Source organism: Sinohyriopsis cumingii, chromosome 17, assembly GCF_028554795.1.
Source record: "Sinohyriopsis cumingii isolate HCF-2022 chromosome 17, ASM2855479v2, whole genome shotgun sequence".
Classification (NCBI taxonomy): Eukaryota; Metazoa; Mollusca; class Bivalvia; order Unionida; family Unionidae; genus Sinohyriopsis; species Sinohyriopsis cumingii.
The window spans coordinates 67,695,952-67,711,477 of record NC_142977.1 but is presented as its reverse complement, the minus strand read 5'-3'; the positions used below and the strand labels follow the sequence as shown (position 1 = coordinate 67,711,477).

The window sequence follows — 15,526 nt, the reverse complement described above, 5'->3', positions numbered from 1 at the left end:
AAGTGCTGCACCTGGTATAAATCGTTTGAATATTTCCGAATAAAGGGAGTTGTATATTGCTGTTCGATGAAGGCGAAAGGATGGGACAATAGAATGATGTTGGATTATCCAGACTGCAATTTGATTTCTTCTTTCGCTAGCTGCCTGTCTTAATGCTTCTCTTACTTTATTTTTTTATAATAGTGTAGGCTGCTACGATATGGCCAAGTAATTTAACTTTTCTTTCTTTGCAGAGGCTGAAACAAGAAGTAATCTGAATATGGAATGTATTTCGCTGCGCCACCTCCGTCATATTTTACTTTCCTTTGTGGGTTTCGTGATTTTTGTCGTTCTGGTATTTTTCTTGGCAGATAGTATGAAAGATGCGTTTCACGGCGATCTTGACGATTCTTCGTCACTAGACAACAAAAACGTGGCGAGTAGTGCCTCAAACAAGCATCACGAGAGAGAGAAAAATGGAAGTGACAATGTTATTGTATATAATAGTATTCCAAATACGCCTACCATGAATAAGTTTCTTCGTAATACATCTCTAGAAAGAAATACAAATCATCTTAAGGAACTATCCACCTCAAAAACGGTAATGGCTTCACAAAATCTTGAAGGTAGTCAAGAAGCTAACGTTGCATACCCATTAACAGCATTTGGATCGCCATACGTGTTGAATAATGACAAGATATGTGCGGGAGTCAGCAACCTTACATTTATTGTAATGGTCCATACCGCAACGGATCATTTTTACAGAAGATCTGTGATACGTGAAACTTGGGCGAATAAGAACCTACTGATGAACCATAGCATGAGAGTTGTATTTTTGCTGGGAATACCAGAAGACGGACAGCAAGTCCAGGCAGCCATCGAATATGAAAGTCATCTTCACGAGGACATTGTACAAGGAGATTTTATTGATACATATCACAATTTGACCCATAAGGGTATTTTGGGATATAGATGGATTACAGAATTCTGTCTTCAGGCTAAATTTGTCATTAAAGTGGATGACTATGTCTTTGTGAACATACTCAAGCTTCTTTTGGATACGTCCAAGACCTCTAAGGCGGACCTCAAAAAAATTCGATGCTACGTTATAGACAGAGGGACAAGTCCAATACAGAGAAAGACAGGCAGATGGAAAGTTGACGACTGGGAATTCAGAAATATGACTACCTTTCCTGTCACATATTGCAACGGCGTTTTTGTCATTTTGACAACAGACATTATTAAAGAGTTATACGAAGTGTCGAAAGAGACCCCGTTTTTCTGGATAGACGATGTATATATATTCGGATTATTACCCGCAAAAGTAGGATCAATAACATTTGAAAGTATTTCAGGGCTGAGTTTGGACGAGAAACAATCTTTGCAATGTTTCACGGTGGATAAACCTTGTGATTATTTGGCAGCAACTGCTGTCGCAAAAGGCGTTATGGAGACTCTTTGGTATGGCTCCATAGAACAATACAAGAGTCTAACTAGAGCGTTTGCAAAACCCGAATTATTCAGTGTGTAGTACACATTATTGCGATTAGTTTTGAAAAAACATACCCATGGAAGTGAAGATTGATATTTTTATATTTAAAAAATAACATTAGAAACCCACATAAAAACCATTTATATTCATTTATTTCAAATGTGTTTTGCATTAGTGCCAAATACGTCTACTGAGATAATGTCATCACAATGTATCGAGTTATTTCATATAAATATACAAATTGAGTAATTCGTTTGGAATACAATAAGTGGAACCCAGATGTAACGAAGTGTTTGACATTACGATACACATCAGTCTCCGAATTTTGTTGTTTCCCACTACAAGGGACTTTGCGTAACAAGCTAAGAGGCTAAAAACAGGTAACAATCATGAAATTTAATACACGTACAAATTTAATACACGTACTCAGATATTTCCATACATTTTCGAGCCTGAAAACTGTCGTTGCCAAGGAACACTTGGAACTTTTGTTGTGTACATAAATAAAACCTTCATAGTGTCTTAAGATTAAGATCGCATTAGCCCGTAACGCGAACGTGTCACTTTCATAGTTCAGTCTCAGTGCAGAATCTGTGGATTTACCATTTACTACTTATTTTTATTCTACTTTTAACAGCGTCGATGCATTGCTCATCAAGTGTTTTTTTTTCTAAATTATTTGGATAGAGTTGCAAATATTTTTAACTGAGTTTTTCACCTGTTAAGTGCAGAAATAAATTTGGACAAAAAATGTATTGTTATATATTTTTCTTCCTTTTTAGTTTTCTTATTAAGAAACCAGCGTAATAAGATCCTATAGGAATTGGACCAGTCTTCTGGGGGAGGGGGGAATAAAAGAGTACTAACTACTCTGAGGTGCAAATACGGACTAGTTAATGCATTTTTCCCATTATACTAATAATACAAAATGCTGCAAAATACCTGTATTTGAAGGTTGAAAATGATATCTCTAACTCTGAATAGAAACGCGTGGTTTAACCAAAGGCGGATTTTTAAAAATATTTTTAAAAAAAATACATTCACGTTAATTTCTACGGGAAATGTAGCAGTTGTCCGATCCCTATAGGGGTGGAGATAAAATGCCTATCCATAACAACTATGTGAATCTCTCCATTCCTTTCAGTGTTATTAGTTGATTTATAAAACATTGCTATACAATGGATCATTTGAAGGGTAATTTAGAACAGACACATGTGAATAATTATGGAAAATACGCCTCATAAAGCTGACAGCTGCCCAGAAGTTATTATTTAGTTCAATTATCACATTTTTGTTGCATGTAATTGGGATTTAATGTTAATTTGTAAAATATGATCCATTGAGTACGAGTTTTCGTCACCAATGTCCGTTTGAACAATATATCTAAACTAAATGCACAATGAACAACTTTCTGAGGTTTGTGATATTGATCATTTGGGCAGCGTCTGGTTTTGGTAACCACATAAATTACCTTGTTACTCTGAATTACATGTTGTACCTGAATGTAATAGCACTGAACTGCAGCTGGAATGTTTTTCCCAACTCCTTAATTCATTGCGCTATTGTATATATGGCATTGAATGCCAATAATATTTTCTGTATCACCTCGCAAAAAATTCAGTTGTGGTTCTTTTATTTGTTTGTTTGTATTTTAATTTCACCTCAGATCTTTGCGAAATCTGTTCATTATGTGCATGCATCACTGAACCGACATGAAATATCTCAATATAGTATCTAGTTCTTCACATAAAATCTAGCATGTTATCATATATTAGGTTGCACAGAGCTTTACAAATGGCTTTACCGCTCCAGTGACCTAGTGGTTAGGGCATCCGCCTCGGATGCTGAAAGTCGTGGGTTCTATTCCCAGCCGAGTCATAATTTTTAGATTTATATTGTGAATGAGGATGGCAAAAATGTACTTAGTTTTACATTCTGAATTTCCTTTCTTAGTTCTGCAAATCCGATATACATGAGCCATGTCATGGGTTCTCAAGCTTGATTATACATTTCGAAATTGTACTGTAATTTCGACTATTTTCCAGGTGCAATTACATCCTCCTTACTGCACTTAAAATGAAATAAACATTTAAATTCCATAGCGTCTTTGTGGTAATTGCAATTGAAAGACTTCATATTTTTCCCACATTAGGATTTCAAATATTCAATGGCAGAACAGAAACACACTTGCAGATGTCAACACGCTTCTCCCATTCTATTTCAATCCGATGTATTTCATATAGAATTTGCAAAGATGAACCAAGTCCATAATCCCCGAAATTTCGTAGAATTGACAAAAATGCAAAAATCTATTCATTTCAGATTAAATGGAAAAGTTGTTGCAATGGACATTTATTCACAATATGAATCTAAATTTCAATTTTAAGTAGACCAAAACGCCATTGTCTTTCAAAAGCTATGTGTAGCGCGCGACTAAGTTCAAATTTATCTGTAAGGGGTTATGTGCGCGTTAATGTTATTGTGTAATGATGAATCTGTGGTTGTGTATTTAGTTCGGAATATGGCATACATTCAGTTACGTTGTTTCTTCTAGTGTATTTTCTTATATAATTAAGCCTTAGGTAGAATAAGAAAAATGAGGATATAATAAAAAGATTACTGCATTATTAATGAATAGGGATACTATAAGGTCTATGGGACTTACCATTAAAAACACCCCTGGGACACTATAGGGTCTATGTAAATTTAACATGGACAAAAACCCTGGGATACTATAGGGTCTATGGGAATTAACATGGACAAAAACCCTGGGACTGTATTGGGTCTATGTAAATAACCATGGACAAAAACCCCTGGGACTGTATAGGGTCTATGCAAAATTTAAACAGGGAGGGGTCTCTATTTTTTTTAAAAAAATAAAAAAGGGGTAGGCAATTGAAAGTCTATCTCTTTTCAAGAAATTTGGGTGGCCCTGAAAAGGGCCTTTGGGTTTATGTTAATATGCCCTTAACATAAAGGGCATCTGCGACATCTTCTTCGCCTTAAACTTCGTCTCACTGTAGGTCCATAAACTAGCACTCTTTTGAGGCATCCTTGCCTCTCCACGTAAATCCTACGTATACATAGGCTGGTGTCGCTCCTATGGACAACTGTCCACTTGGATCGGACATACTTTGGTATGTCCGTCCTGAACATCATCGTTAACACAAGTGCTGAAGATTGAACGTCGGTCCACATGTTGAGGCGCCGAGAACAGATGAATGAATGCAGTGAACTGCGCTTATTTATAGGAAGAGGAAGGATTGAAACGGATTGAGTTCATTGACCAATCCAAACACGCGTTACAAAATTCAGTTAGCCCACGTCCATTCGGAAGAGAGCAGTCTGTGACGTCACGTGGTCTATATAGATTCGCTATCGCCTGTGTGCAGTCAATCCATGCGACAGTTTTTTCAACATGACGGAAACTCAGAAAACGATAAATTGGGGTGCACCAGCAGTGGAGACCGCCCAAGGGAACCCAGACTTACTTTCAGAAGAGGTGAACTGGGATTTTGTGGATTTTCTTACCTCGCAAGAATTTGTTCCGGAACTTTCGCCACCTTCTCCTTCATTACCGCACGTGGAAAATTTTAGACAGAGACAGAAAGAAGAATTGGAGAAATTTATACAACAGCAAAAGGAAGCGGAACAAGCTTTTCTCGTACAGCAACAGCAGCAAGAAGAAGGGGTAAGAAAAAAAACAACAAGAAGAAGAAGTAGCAGCAGCAAAGAAACAAGGGTGTAAAAATCAAACGGTCACGGTACTGTTAGACATTTTAGCGGAGTTAAGAAGTCTGAAACAAATGTATCAGACTTCTTTATCACGACCGAAGAGAATACGACCTTCCCGAGCTAAACACTCCAACCCTGTGACTAAGCCTACCGTGCCACCCTTAGTGATTTCAACCAAATCATCATCATCAACAGTACGCAGTCCAGAAGTAGGCCTTGGCCGTGGCAAAGGCTTAAGACAGTTAAAGTTGATTGCTTAAACTCACCCCTACACCAAGAAAAAAGGCCCTTTTCAGGGCCACCCATGTATCTCGAAAAGAGATAGACTTTCAATTGCCAATAACTCAAAAACCCATTTTACCCAATAGTACGTGTCTGTGTATGAGTGTGCGTGAGTGTAGGTTCTTATTTTAAAATCAAAACCCAAAGACACACGTTTTATAAACTTTCTATTCTAGTACAAATCTTACAATTCAATTTACAACATAGCACTTTAAAAAGTTCATACACTTCTTCTGTCTCATTGTTTAGTCTCTCTGTTTTTTCAATTTCTTCACCGTCATAGTCTTTTCCTCCTGTTCCTCCTCACTTTTTTCCCTTCTTTTCTTTTCCTGTTTCTTTTTCTTCACCTGTCTGCTTTCTTTCTCTGAAGAATCCCTCTCTTCTTCTGACTCCTCTTGTTTCTTTTTCGGGCATTCTGGAGACCAATGTCCTTTTTCTTGACAATAATAACAGGTATCTTGACTTTTGTCTTTTCTAGCCCCTTTTTTTCTTTTTTGACGGTCTGGATACTCTGAAGACCAATGCCCTTTCTTCTGACAGATATAGCAAGTATCTTGACTTTTATCTCGAAAGGAAGGTGAGTAGTCCGACGACTGGTCTGAAGAAAATTTTCTAATGACCCCTCGCAACGCTCTGATGAAATGTTCGATTTGTGTAGTCTCTTCCATCGTTGTGCTCGGTTTGAGAGTGAAATGAATAGTGAAAGGACAAGACACATACCCTTTATATACGCTGGTCTGCCATGACTATAAAGTAACCCATGGTGTTTAAATTTTAGTCATTTGACTTTTTGCAGTCAAGATGAAACGATTCAATTTATTCAAGAAGAAAGAAGAAGAAAGTAAGAGGCAGAAACGTGATCTATCGCCTCGTACCAGAGCTGAAGTCTTGGCACAAATTCATGCCAGTGATTTTGAAGAGGACATGAGTGAACCAGAATTCATACACAGAGAGGCTTCCTCTAAACAAAGTTCACCACCCTTAGTCAACCATGAAAAGTACTATCACATTCGAGAGACAGAAAAGCGCTCCTCTAGAAAATTTAGAACCACGGCTTACAAATACACGGTGAAGTTTAACAATTTCAAGTCCGACGTACCGTTAGAGAAAGCAGAAGGGTTCATCACCGAGATGTGGGATTCTTTGCTCACCACACTCAAGCGACAATGTCAAGCCAAAGAAGACGGTCGCTTGAGACTTTCCATACAACACGACGGCTTGAAATCCCCTGTTTGGATCGAGTTTAGTAGCCCTGCAGAATTGACCCCTTCCAAAGTCATGGACAAAATTCAACACGTACAACAATCCAATGACCAGTTTGATATCACCGACGGAAAAGCCACACTGTTTATGACACACGTGTCTCCTCCTCAAGGGACTGGACGCAAAAAGATGTTATTGGTGAACGACCTTCGCAGCATTAAGAGTAGCCTCGTCCAAATTCACAATTCTCAAAACCAGATGTGTTTAGCCCGGGCTATTGTGGTGGGACGAACCTATACCAATAAGAACGACACGGTAGAATGGAAAAGAGACTGGGAGAACATTCGACAATAGGACCAAGCCAAACAACGAAGTGTTGCAACAAGCTGGCCTGTCCAAAGACACACCCTGTGGCATTCCTGAGATGCAAACATTGCAAGATGTCCTAGCTCCACGCTACAACTTGAAAGTGCACCCTCAAGAAGTGCGTGGGCCTCTGTTGTTTCGAGGCCAAGACTTTAAAGATGGAAAATATATTCACCTCTATCATCACGATGACCATTTCGATACCATTACCACTATCACTGGATTCCTGGGATACAGTTATTACTGTGAGAAATGTGACTATGGCTATAACAATCGAGAGCAACACAAACATTGCGGATGGAAATGCCCAGGATGTTTGGCCTCTCCACCCTGTCTGAGCGAAGGACAAGAAAGAGTACATTGTCCTGCTTGTCTGCACACGTTTGTCAGCCCTGCCTGTTACCAACAACATTTGAAGACGCAAGGTTCACAGAAGAAATGTACTTGTCAACTCCTGAGATTGTGCCCTACGTGTGGACAAGGCATATGTACCAATACTGTCAAGGCACACGTATGTCGAGGAAAGAAAAAATGTCACATTTGTCATCACATCGTGGACTTGGAACACGAATGCTACGTGCAAAAATACCAACCCCAACCAGAGAAAGAGGATGGACACAAGAAGAAAGGCAATTTCATCTTTATCGATTTCGAATGCATGCAAGAGACCGGCATTCACATTCCTAATTTCTGCGTGGCTCATCGAGCGTGCAAAAAGTGCATTCAAGAACCTATTTTCAGTCATTGCCCTCACTGCAGTAAGGTTCCTGGAGGGCGTGAAAAAAATCTTTCGGGGACCGAACACGCTAGTCGATTTCGCACAATGGGTCTTAGACCCCATCGGCAAGACGTGGAGCCAAGAGGACATCGAACGTTACTGAGATTGTCATCGTCATGCCACGGTGATGGCTCACAATTTCTCCGGATACGATGGACAGTTTCTTCTCAGTTACTATACGAAACAAGGCACCGAGCGTCCTAAAGTGACTTTGAACGGAGCCAAAATCATTTTCATGCAAGTGGGACAAGTGCAGTTTAAAGATTCGATGAGTTACTTGGCCATGCCTTTGAGTCGAATGCCTAAAACGTTTGGAATGACAGAAATGGCTAAAGGGTACTTTCCACACTTTTTCAATACCGAAGCCAATCAACATGCCGTTCTACCCCATTTACCTGAGGCTCACTATTACGACCCTGACAACATGCGTACCGAACAACGAGAAGCTTTCTACGCTTGGTACCAGGTCCATGCCTCCGACCTTTTCTACTTTCAGGAAGAAATGTTAAAGGATTGTCGTTCCGACGTGGACATTTTACGGCGATGCTGTGGAAAATTTCGATAACTGTTCATGGAACACGGAGGGGTCGATCCTTTGAAAGAAGCTTGCACCATTGCCAAAGCGTGTTCCTTAGTGTACCGGCAACGATTCATGCCTGAAAACACCGTGGCTATCATCAGCCCTCAAACGACCCACTTTGTCAAACGTCAATACTCGGTCAAAGCCCTACGCTGGTTACATTACTTGTGCGACAAAGAAGACAAATGGATTCAGCATGCCCACAACGGAGGGGGTGAAAAGACCATCGGAACGCATTCGGTCGATGGCTGGGACTTAGAAAACCCCAAGACCGTGTACGAGTTTAACGGTTAATTATTTCACGGATGTCCCGTCTGTTACCCTGACCGTGGCACTAAAAATCAGTTTTTACAACGAACCATGGAAGACTTGTACCAGGTCACTTGTCAGCGACGCCTAAAGTTAGAACAGGAAGGATACCAAGTGGTGGAAATGTGGGAACATGAATACGATCACCGTTTGAAAACCGATCCCGAGTTTAAATGCCTCGTGGAAAGCTACCAGTTCATGGACCCGCTGAACCCGAGGATAGTTTGTACGGAGGAAGGACCAATGCCACCTGTTTGCTGTACCAAGCCGACGAAGAGAAAGGAAAAGAAATCAAATACTTGGACGTGTGTTCGCTGTATCCCTACGTGTGCAAATATTGTCGCTTTCCTGTAGGGCACCCGCAATTGTTAACGGAACACATCGACCTGAAAAACATTCGACAATACGAAGGCTTGATCAAGTGCAAAGTTTTGCCTCCCACGAACCTATACCATCCCGTCTTACCTCACCATTGTCAAGGCAAACTGATGTTCTCTTGTGCCGTACTTGTGCCGAAACGTGCAACCAAGACCAACCTTGTGAGCACACCCAGGAAGAACGTGCCTTGACGGGAACCTGGGTCAGCGTAGAATTGTTCAAAGCTCTGGACATGGGATACCAACTGTTAGAAGTGTACGAAATTTTCCACTTTCCCAAGACACAACAATACCACAAGGGTGATCCCAGTCAGAAAGGCATTTTCGCCGACTACGTGGATGCCTTTTTGAAACTGAAACAAGAAGCCAGCGGCTATCCTTCCTGGTGTCACACTCCCGAAGACCAAATACAATTCAAAGAGAAATACTATGAACAAGAAGACATCTCTTTAGACCACATCGAAAAAAACGAAGGCAGGCGATCGTTTGCCAAAGTGATGTTAAATTGCTTGTGGGGAAAATGGCACAACGACCGTGTTTACCCAAGATGGAATATCTGACCGAACCTTCCCGCTACTTTCAGATGATTCACGACAAAACCAAATTCATGAAACACGTGGACGTCGTTCGCGAGAATTTGATCTTGGTCAATTACGAAGAAGATCTGGACTTTGTACAAGACGACCCCTTTGGAAATGTCATCATTGCGGCTTACGTGACAACTTATGCTCGCTTAAAATTGTACGAAGCTTTAGAACTGTTAGGGGAACGCGTCCTGTACTTTGACACGGACAGTTGCATTTACATCGATCACCCGAGTCAACAGCACCCTGACATCGAAGGAGACCGTTTAGGAGCCTGGACAGACGAGCATCCTGCAGACAAGATTCTAAGTTTCGTCAGTGGGGGTCCCAAAAATTACGGCTACGAATACCGGGACAAACAAGGAGAAGTGCACACGAAGTGCAAAGTGAAAGGATTGACTCTGAATTATCGTACCGGTCGAGTGGTGAACTTTGATGTATTGAAAGAAGCCTTGCAGTCTAGAGAAGATGAACACTTTAAAGTGACCACCTATCAACCCAACAAAATTGTACGTTTACCCACCCACCACATCGTCAGTCGACCCTTAGAAAAAGTCTATCAAATCGTGTACCAGAAGCAAGTGCGACTTCCCAGTCATTTCACCTTACCGTATGGACACGTCAGTATTGGTCTGTATATAAAAAGGAACCCTAGGCAAGATTGATAGTTCATTGTGACTACCAAGACCAAGCGAACAAGATGAATACTTTCAGAGAAACACAAAACAAGTTCAGAAAGGCACAATTCAAGTTTGGGGCTTCGGAAGTGGAATGCGATTGTGAGCCTTGCGATGGGAACGATGTTGTACCTGTGACCTTAGCGATGCCGTAAAGCATCATGGGAACTTTGTTCTCACTACCCCTATCATGGAAAGTGATGATGTGCGTGTCAAACCTGAGGGATGCGAAAGCGATGCCGCTCGTCCTCTTGGACAATTTACTGGGTTTCATTTTAAAGGTGAATGTCCACCTTCACGTCTACCCCCGTACGGATGTCATCCAGCCCTGAGCAATTTCCTGTCCATGTCACCCAACCCTCATCGAAACGAACCTGTGAAAGACGAATATTCGTTTCCTGTGCGTTTGTCGGAATACTGCGACTTTGAAAATCGTCTTCAATCGTTCAAAGGAAAATGGCCTAAGTATCTGGGAGGACCGACTCCCGAAGAATTAGCCAGAGTCGGGATAAAGTCAAGTGCTTCAGTTGCGGTGTGTCACTTCACCACTGGGAACCACAAGATTCGGCCTACCTAGAACATACTCGTTGGTCACCGAATTGTCATTACTTACCCTTAGTGGGACCGAGACATTGAAGTAACTTACCATGTCGTTGAAGAAGAAACCAAATTGGTTAGGAGTCAAATGTTGGACATCACCGAGACCAGTATTTAAACTTCATTTCAAAAGCGATATTGAATCATTACCTAAAGAACTGCAAGAGAAGATTTACAAGGAAGCTTGACAGGGGTTTGTCAGAGTGAAATCTCAATGGGTGACTGTAGAACGTTTGTGCAGAGAAATTCACAAGAGGAAAGTGAAAAAAATTAATCAGTGTGTTAGATTTCTCTGGGTCAAGTGTGCATTCGTCCTATTATATTACTCTAGACCGTTTACATCAAAAGAGTTCAGTGACATTCTTGGACGTTACCCTGAATGGCAGTGGTCAGAAATTACTTACTATGTGGATTACTTTTGCTCTAGGAGAAGATTGTGAATTGTACGGACTGACCTATTCATGGATACTTTACAAGAGAACATTCGTGCTTTGCCTGTGGAGTTGAGAGAACGCATTTACCGAGAGCTGGTCAAAATACAAGTCAAACGTAAAGAACAGTTGCATCCGTTACGTCACCGGTGTTTGAACCACTGGTACCTGAATGCTATACAAGGACTGATTGAGTTGAAAGTGTTCCATTGGACAGACATTGATCAACGACCCCCTGGTTTTAAAAATGATTGGTTTGGTATTGATGATTCTATCTACTACATTGTAAACTTACTGCATCGAATTCCAGAGGAAGAGTTAACGAATTACCAACATCTTTTACACAATGTCAACTTAGTGAAAGAGGAAACTTCTGAACGAATTATAATGTGTAAATTAGTGATTAAACGATTTAAATTTGACACTGAATTAAAACCATGTCTGTGCAAATGGTACATTTCTTGTGTCAGAAAGAGGATTTAGTATGACCTATTATTGGATACTTTACAAGAGAACATTCGTGCTTTGCCTGTGGAGTTGAGAGAACGCATTTGGTGGCGCTCACCAGATAATATGTACTTTTGAGAGAGTGACGTATGTAAGGTGAAGTAGTTCACATTTAAAACATGCACAGTGGAGAGAACGTTTGCATACCTCTATGCTACATTAATGTAATGTGGATGATACTTCTTTTGGATATTGTACTTTTGGAAATTTTACATGATTTAAGCACACTGCTAACTAAAATGACTGTTCCCTTGTGTTAAAAAATCAGTCTGAATTAGTCTAAAGTACACTATACATAGCAGCTATTAAAATAGGGAAAATGAATTTTGCCAGACTAGACAATACCAGCTTCTGAAAGTGCAATGAATGAATTACCAAATATATAAAATGTAAAAAAAGTTATCGGCTCTTTTTTATACAATTGACCTCTGAAGTTCAGGAAGTGAAAATGACCAAGTAGAGCTAGCACTTTTTTGAAAGGTGCACATTTGAAGTAAGGCCAAGCTGTATACTCTATAACCCATAGTACACCCATCAATCATACGCCAAAATAAAGGGAATTAAAGGTTCTTTGCATTATACCTAAGATATACAAGGTCTTTTTTAAATAGCCAGTATAACCAGTGAAGAAAGCCGGGGACATTCTTTTTCTTTAAATTCCTAACCCTATGCAAAATGCGAAACTGTATAGCGCCACCTTAAAGAAAATAAAAAAATGTTTGCAATTATTTTTTTTTATTTTCATATAATTATGTATGATGTTCTGAATAAAATGGTACATTCATATTGCATTTAAGCATGAAAATAAGCTAATTATGATCATTTTTCTCTTGCTTACATAATTTGCCATGAGGTATGTTTGTGTGAGTAGTGACCTTAATTATGGGGAAATTAGAAGACTTAGAATATAGGAATAGAGTCAACTTAAATTTAAAACTGTTGCAATAAGTGACAGAAATATATGGTGAAAATGTTTCTTTTCATTTATTTGCAATGAAATAAAAAAATAAATGAAGAGAAAGTGAATTCGCTTCTTCCATATTAAACAATAGGCAAATATTTTACACTTTGACCTTTGACCTTTATGAAGCTGATGAGTTACCTCCCTTTTCTAATTGTAAAATTCATTGTTGATATCTCGGAAATAATTCTGGCTAGTTTCATGTTCCTGTCATTCAGCATAACATTGGTTGCTATGTTTATAAAATGTAATGTGCATTCTTAAAATAGCTCACTTTTATCATGGGGGGGGGGGGTAGGCTGGACTTGTTAGAGACTCTGACACTCATAAATACTGTTCTGTGGGGAAAAAGGCAGGAGAATTATTCATAAGGATTGTTTTGATGCTTGCGACTTAAATGTTTCAGCCATATAAACATAATTAAATCATAAAAAATAATACCTACATCTTCTTTATGGTGGCGCTCACCAGATAATATGTACTTTTGAGAGAGTGACGTATGTAAGGTGAAGTAGTTCGCATTTAAAACATGCACAGTGGAGAGAACGTTTGCATACCTCTATGCTACATTAATGTAATGTGGATGATATTTCTTTTGGATATTGTACTTTTGGAAATTTTACATGATTTAAGCACACTGCTAACTAAAATGACTGTTCCCTTGTGTTAAAAAATCAGTCTGAATTAGTCTAAAGTACACTATACATAGCAGCTATTAAAATAGGGAAAATGAACTTTGCCAGACTAGACAATACCAGCTTCTGAAAGTGCAATGAATGAATTACCAAATATATAAAATGTAAAAAAAAGTTATCGGCTCTTTTTTATACAATTGACCTCTGAAGTTCAGGAAGTGAAAATGACCAAGTAGAGCTAGCACTTTTTTGAAAGGTGCACATTTGAAGTAAGGCCAAGCTGTATACTCTATAACCCATAGTACACCCATCAATCATACACCAAAATAAAGGGAATTAAAGGTTCTTTTCATTATACCTAAGATATACAAGGTCTTTTTTAAATAGCCAGTATAACCAGTGAAGAAAGCCGGGGACATTCTTTTTCTTTAAATTCCTAACCCTATGCAAAATGCGAAACTGTATAGCGCCACCTTTACCGAGAGCTGGTCAAAATACAAGTCAAACGTAAAGAACAGTTGCATCTGTTACGTCACCAGATGTTTAACCACTGGTACCTGAATGGTATAAAAGAACTGATTCGTCAGAAATTGTTTCAGTGGTCAGACCTTGTTCAACACTTTGAGTTAGTGAATGAACGAAATGTTTGTAATTTTGGTTACTTCGAGATTCACCTAGTGCAACGCATTGAGGAAGACGAGTTAAAGGATTACCAACATATTTTACGTGGAATCTACTTAGCGGAAGAGGAAACTTCTAAACAAACTCTGAAGTTTAGGTTACAGTATGCAAGATTTAGATTCCCCACTGAAGAACGAAGATCTCTGGCTAGAAAGTACGTGTATTGCTTCCGAAACAAAGAGAGTATAAAAACAGGAATCAATGCCACGACTTTTATCGCATGTGATTGAACAGATTCCATGGAAGGAACTCAATGACCATATTCAAACCGTGGATCATTACCATGAATTATTACAAGAACTGTATCCGTTCAATTTGGGACGACAAGTAGTGTGCGTCTTAGTGACTTGTTTTCTGGGATTTCGTTTACAGCCGATTCCTTGTGGACTCTTTACGAACAGTACTTACCACCCCAATGGCCTTAAATGGTCACGAAAGACTCCTTTTGCTCAAAGCCTTGCGTTTTCATCTGGATACTTCTCGACCTCTACGGGGAAAGAAGATTCGTCAACTTTTAGCTACCGAAGACGTGTATGACGATGTGTGTGTAGCTTGTGACTTACACCCCCATTGGACAGATGTCCGTGCCTGGAAAGAATGGGGTTTTGAGGATTGGACCCATGAAGTGGCCCAGTATGCACGAGAGTTGTTCAAGGAAAAAAGTTACTTTTCAACCTGTGTTAGTGACTGTACCAGAAGAAGCAGAACCCGTCACCCAGGACAGGACTGTCGTGGACATGCCTGAAAGACCCTTTCGGGAGGACACTTGTGTGACCTTACCCCCTATAGAACTGGTCAGAACCTTACCCGAAACATGTTGTACAGACACTTGTGTTTATTCCACGTTGATCGTTTTGATGTGTTTTTTTATTGCTGTACATAACTATTTGGCTTTTATGTATTTTTGTCTTTCGTGTTCATGTTTAAAACATTCAATAAACGTGTCCTGAAAAAAGTACATAAACTCTTGTCTTGTTTGTTTTCGTGTCACAAGTGACATTCCTGACACTATGGCTACCTCTTCGGTCTCTGCTCCCTCTTTCTCCACTGTCAAAGTCATCGACGAACACTTAGATCGTGCCAGTTGGGAGGCTTTGTATCTTCGCCAGACCGAATTCGTCAAACGCTTGATCGAACATAAACATCATTTGATCGATCGACCACCTCAACGCATCGTGTGGTGTTACAAAGAGTGGCAATCGGCGTACAGCCTCTTGCGAGAAAATCAAGGAGATTCCATCGTGTTTGTGGAAGGCATTCCTAAAGAAGACGACGGCATCGTCTCTGACTCCCGTCAAACCCATTTGGTCATTTTCGACGACATGTTAGGAGAAGACGAAGAAGAAATTAAG

At 39.8% G+C, this 15,526-nt stretch overlaps 1 protein-coding gene across 1 annotated transcript; it reads left to right on the top strand.

The window, feature by feature from the left end:
• Window positions 1-583: 583 nt before the first annotated feature.
• LOC149779156 (lactosylceramide 1,3-N-acetyl-beta-D-glucosaminyltransferase-like) lies at window positions 584-1,510 on the top strand. Its single transcript, XM_089938404.1, has one exon. The coding sequence runs from the start codon at window positions 584-586 to the stop codon at window positions 1,508-1,510; it is 927 nt and encodes a 308-aa protein (XP_089794530.1).
• Window positions 1,511-15,526: the final 14,016 nt, after the last annotated feature.